Source organism: Phasianus colchicus, chromosome 1 (genome assembly GCF_987193195.1).
Source record: "Phasianus colchicus chromosome 1, bPhaCol1.hap1.1, whole genome shotgun sequence".
Taxonomy (NCBI): domain Eukaryota; kingdom Metazoa; phylum Chordata; class Aves; order Galliformes; family Phasianidae; genus Phasianus; species Phasianus colchicus.
In genome coordinates this window covers 113,940,626-113,946,625 of record NC_143436.1, presented here as the reverse complement: position 1 = coordinate 113,946,625, position 6,000 = coordinate 113,940,626, and the positions used below count along the sequence as shown (strand labels likewise).

The window sequence follows — 6,000 nt, the reverse complement described above, 5'->3', positions numbered from 1 at the left end:
TGCCCAGGGCCCCATCCAATCTGGCCTTGAGCACCTCCAAAGACCATCTACAACATCTCTGGGCAGCCTGTGCCAGCACATCGCCACTCTTATTGTAAAGAGCTTAAGATGAATCACTTCTACTTTTTTTGAGGTGTCTGAAAATTCCATGACAGGTGAAAAAGGTGCCTTCCTTAAGCTTACAATCAATCAAAACCATACAACTAAGATTATTATTATTATTATTTTTTTTTAAAGTTAGCAGCACTCAGAGGAAAGAGGATAATAGATAGCCAAGTAAATGTGAATATAAGAGACCTGTCCAGTGACTACAGCAGCGAGGAATAATGTTTAAGATTATACAACATCCAGATTAAGATTTTTTTTTAATCCAGTTTATTAAATATTGCTTTTTGGGGACATGTTTACAACAAGCCCAAATAAATTGTTTAAGGATTCAAAGCAGTCATATTAAAATACAGCTTCAATATAAAGTTTGTCACAGTTTTACAGTATTCAAAAATGACAGACCTGCCTTAAAAAAAGACTATTACACCAAAACATAAGAAAAACAAAAAACAAACAAGTTTGGCATCTTCATACTCTGTATAGTATAAAACAGAATAGTAAATCTATTACCAGCAAGCTGATACTTCAATCTATTACCTAGTTCTGAAGTGTCTCCCATCCAAACATACTATACAACAGCACTATACAAAAGTCGTGGTGATACTCATTTGATGAAAGTGCATCCCTGAAAGTTTGCCAGTTTATTATAGTTAGCTCTTAAAAAAAGTAAAATTAAACGTCCTCTTTTAATTGAAGGCTTAATTTCAGAGAGATTTTTTTTTTATTTTTTTATTTTTATTTTTATTTTTTTTTTGCTGTTTTGGCTCATTTTCAGCCTTCTTTTAAAAGTGTCTATGGACGCCCACCAGGGGGCAGCGTAAGATTAAGCATCAAATCCCGAACGGCTGCAAATATTGTGCATTCACCTGGAACAGGGAAAAGAGACATGTTAGCATCACACGCAACGGCAGAGCAACAGGCAGGGCTTAACTCTAACAGGCAGGTGAGGAAGCACGCTACTCGCACTCCCTCTGAGCTGGGCCAACGCTCTGCCTGCTGGCGTGCTTCAAGCGTGGCCACTACTACTGCCCTCGTAGCCCAGCACGAGGAGTATCCTGCTAAGAGAATACAATTAATAGCCGCTACTGTATCCTGTCACAATTTTTTCCTGCGTATTGGGAGAAACGTCCATTAAAAGAGTCTGAATTTTGCTGCTGAAGATGCAGCAGCGTGAGCAAGGGGATAAGAGCAGAGCCTGTGAGGATGCGTTAATTCTAACTGCCGAACTAGAGATTCCAAAGACTGTTTAGGGCAAGTCATCATTCATAGCAAAGATACAAATCGGGGCTAAGTACCATCCACTGCATCACTATCAACCAGACTTTAGCAAACTTAGTGGTGAAGCATTTTAGGAAACACCACACAAGTCCCTGGAGCTCCTCTGTACGGGTGATCTCCTGCAGCTGTAGGGACTTTCCTACCAGACGGAAGCCCGCTACAGAACGCGGGTTGGAGGCTCACAGCTCAAGCTTAACTCTATTACTCCAGGACATTGATTCCATCTCAGTTCACGTATAACTACAGCCCAAAAATAAAACAGCTTTCTTCTTCCCCCAGGGAGGTATTGGCAGAGTGATGTCAGAAGGACAGTGCACTGGCAATGAGTCAGCGTTCTGCTGTTAAATGCAGCATCACGTGCTTGCCCACAGATCTGAAAATAAAACTCTTCCAAAAGAACTTACTTTTCAGTTACTGCCATTTTATTAGGAGGAAAATTATGCTGAATACAAAATACTTTCTCACAAAGAGAGAAAGGTAAAAAAGATACAGCCAAAATGAGGCAAGACTGATTAGGGGTTACAATGACAGTGTCAATGATATCATACGTGCTCGGTGGGAAGCCCTAATCCTTTCTGACTGAGAGTGAAAAATTCACTTAACCATGCAAATTGCAAATAGGGCAGCAGAAGACCTAACACAGGTGAGAAAATCCTCAGCACAGCACAGTAGTGTCCCAACAGAAAGGATATGCATTTGGGATCTCTCACGGACTCCTGTTGTAAAAGTCTCCCAACTATCTGCTATCATCTGTTGGCTCTCCCATCTCATTCAGTGTTAAAGAACAGAAGGCATCTTGTTCTCTTTTGTCAGATACAATAATGTGAGTTTTGACAGTAAGAACATACGAAATTTAAGTGTCCTCAGAAAAGAGCCTCCTTTGGGTGGGAGAGATCAATAGAGACCCATCCTTTCTTTCGGAAATTAGAGGAAAGCCTATCAGAATTGTCCTCTGCTTAGCTTGCTATAATCTTTTTTTGCCTGGAAAAGGTCCTGCTTGGGGCCACAAGCTCCTTCTGTAGTTTTTCCTATCTGTACTCTGCTGCCTGTACTGCACTTCCAGTTTACTTCAACTGGCATGACAAACAAAAACTGTCTCTCCTCATCAACCTAACCATTACCAGGAGACACCTCACCTGGGATACTCAAGAGCTGCTTTGATTCCCTAAGCTGTAGGATTCTGTGGAGGGTTTACCTTAAACACAATTGACTGCAATAATAAACAGCAAAACAAGCATCTGCTCCTCCCCCCTCTAGGGGGGCTCAGTGGGGAAGCACCTTCCAAAAGGAACACCTGCTGTTTAGACAAAGTATCTTGAAATAAAAGAGCTATTTAACCAACTGTTCTATCATATCCTATACAGAACTCTTACAGGCAAACTTGAAGCTACTCTCCCTATTTACCTACACTATTACTACATGTCAAACAGGAAATGCTTGTTAATTTAAATTTCATCACAGTTCTCCAAAATGTATGCATATCCACACCAATTTAAGATAAACATTACTCATGTTCTAGCAATCAAAACAAACCATCAGGCATAGTTAAAATCACCACGTAATGAGATGAATAATTACACAGAGTAGAAGTAGAATTCAACCTCTGGATTCACATCTTCAAACTATTCAGGGTTATTGAAAAAAATGCTTTGTTCTTCAGTGTGCAACTACAGCAGAACTGAAAGTTTTTGTTCTTGTGAGCCATCTGAGTATTAGCTCTTCAAACCATGCTTACAGACAACATACTGCCCAAAGAACCTGCTACTGCTGTTCAGTGTTGTCATATATTAAAAAAGATAAAAAATGTAACAAAGGAAAGCAAAGTTGCTCTCAGTGCACTACCTACCTACGGGCCAATGAACACTCAGAGCAAGCTATTTAGCTCAAACACTTCACAGTACGTTTGGTGGGCAGAACTGTATACACCTTTGCTAATGGACACACTGACAAAGATGTATACAGTCACACCCATTACTTCTTAACCATTCACAGCACATGGACGAGTTATGATAACTATTTTAACATTCCCTTATACTCTACTGTTAAGCTTAATAACTTTATAGTTAAGCATGAAAACTGACACTTGACCACAGAATATTTATCGTGATTCATTCTGGGCACATTTGTTAAGAAATCCTACTGTGCAGGAAGATTTGGGCCAACAAGAGGTGCATTCTATTACTTTGGAGTAATACTTTGACACTGATATTCAGCCTGAATCACCAGTGTAGCCTTCTGGCATAGAAGTCTGCTGCACTGCCAGTGCTTGCTAATAAGTTACGTGTTGCCTGTCATATCAGGAGTTTGTGATCACTAAAGAAGTATGACAGGAACCAAGAAGAATTCAGACTTAGAGAGATTTAGTTTTACACTGGAGATTTGTCACAGATGTCTGGGTGGAGAGAATATATCTACTGGACATGTACAGTACCTGGTCGTGGTGAATTCAGTTCAGCAAACCTCTTTAGAATATTGCTAACCATCATTGGAGCAGCAACAGAAGAATTCTGTTGCCTGGGAATGTCAGCCTGTTGAGTTGTACCCGAAGCCATATCATAAATAATTGGGACAATAATACTAACAGCTTCCTGTGAGACTGTTGTTTTCTGTGTTAGCTGGAGCTGTAGGGAAAAAAATAAAGCGTGTTAAATTAACAACATACTTCATCACAACTTCTCATTTTGTTAAACAATCTGGATCTGCCAATAGTTTACATCTGAATGATAACTTCTCTGTTACAGAAGTGTCTGAAAACTGAGAGGGTGGAATGGTACACTCATTCTCAAAATCACCCTACACTAAGCATTGCTTCAGAGATGACACCTACATATTTGTTCTAATAATCTCATTCGTGCTCTCCTTCCCCAGAACCACTACTGTGTATCACTCTACCTAGGCAGTAAGCGTCTAAGAGCAAAACAACCAAAAGTTGAGCACACAAAAATCTGCAGCTCAGAGGAAACTGAGCTTTAGGATATATTGCCAGTGTTTCTTCAAGAGCACAAAACAGGAAAAGGTGTTGTGCTTTAACAAGAGCGAGGCAATACTAAAGAGATATATGCAAGTCTATGCTTCCAGACAGCAGAACATTTTTAGCTACCATGATCATCAGACACAGTCTATGTTTTGTCCCTAACCAGTGGTGATTTCAAAGATATGCAGTCCTCAAAATTTTAAAACAGCCCTACTTACAAAAAACAACATTTTGGATTTCAGCACAACAGCAGGTGTTCCTGGGGGTGCAATTGGTGGTGCACTGGGAGGAATTGTTAAACAAAACTGCACGTTCCATTTCAGCTGACTTGCCTGATCAGGGAACTGTTTAGAAAGAGCATCACAGAGAAAAAACAGCAAAGTCTCACATTAGCAACATACATGTGTACAAACAAGGGAAGAGTTAGAAAGTAGACCATTCCTCTAACTAACATATGTTTCCAAGTTCAGCACAAGTCAAAATAACTCTGAAAGAACTGAAAATATAGCAGACAACAAGAACACAGTGATAAAGATTCCAGCCAGGCTACATATGTGGCTAGTGTGCAGTAACACACCTGCAGTTTCGTGAAATCATCAGTTAAAGGGAGAAATTTGGGCAGTTTCCAGAAGAGCTAATAGTAAAACACAATCTTCTTTATTAACACTAAATAACATACAGAAAGTAATTTGTCTTCGTAGATAAAGCTTTTTTTTTTCCTTCCCAAATATAGTAATCAAAGTTGATTGAACTAAAGAGAGGTTAACTTACCAGCTCAAGTTTCATGATGTGAACACAGTCCCTGAGGATATGCGTTGGAGCCCCTAATAATTTTGTGAAGGCTATTAGGGTGTTTGCTTTAAAAGGTGGTCCTGCAACCTAAAGAAAGACACCCGTTATTACTGCCTATTTAGATAATAGCTGTATCATTTAATATGGTAACCAGCATACACAGCTGTTACATTTTCATATTTTGCAGCCCTTACGTAACCCAATGAAAGTCAGCCGAACCAATGCTGAGACTGAAAGTATTACACAAAAATGTAAACATTAGTGATCTGAGTACATACTCTTGTTTCAAAGAACTTCTCCAAAACTTGTAACTCCTCTGATTTCCACTGTCCTGTATTTTCAGGTGTTACTTTGAGTTGCAAGGTCTGGTTGGTTTTGGGATTGAGTGCAACCCTGCACTTCAGTGCCTCCGTCTTAAACATAATTACACCTGGTTCATTGGAGTTTATTAACTGTAGCTGTACAAAAAGAAGCATCACATTCAATGACTTGTTCATTAAATAGCATGAAAACACACATTCACTCCAAAGATTGTAGAGGTCAACTTATGCTGTTTCCAGAAACGTGATTCTTATATACAGGTAAAACTGCCTTGAGAATGAACCTTCTGCAGGGTTTGGCTTTTTCTTCATCACTTAAAGAATGCCAGTGAAGCAAAGAGGTGACATTGCTTGTATCGAACCCTAAAGCAACATTCATGACTGAGTTGTTCTCAATTAGTATCTACTTTCTCAGGCATTCCTGCCAAGAAGAGACATCCACAGTAAACCTCTAGCTGTTCTAGTTAACTCACAGTTGACATACTAAACTCACGGAAACCAAAGCATCAGTTATTGTGTCAGTTATTG

General features: G+C 39.5%; 1 protein-coding gene across 1 annotated transcript in view; it reads right to left on the bottom strand.

Annotated features, from left to right (window-relative positions):
* Window positions 1-350: 350 nt before the first annotated feature.
* MED14 (mediator complex subunit 14) overlaps window positions 351-6,000 on the bottom strand; it is a 35,019-nt gene continuing 29,369 nt past the window's right edge. Inside the window, exons 27-31 of the mRNA XM_031594582.2 lie at window positions 5,431-5,610; window positions 5,132-5,239; window positions 4,579-4,704; window positions 3,818-4,007; window positions 351-974 (exon numbers count right to left, since the gene is read on the bottom strand). Of these exons, the coding sequence (XP_031450442.1) occupies window positions 901-974; window positions 3,818-4,007; window positions 4,579-4,704; window positions 5,132-5,239; window positions 5,431-5,610 (678 nt within the window). The 3' untranslated portion in view covers window positions 351-900. The remainder of the gene's footprint in view (window positions 975-3,817; window positions 4,008-4,578; window positions 4,705-5,131; window positions 5,240-5,430; window positions 5,611-6,000) is intronic.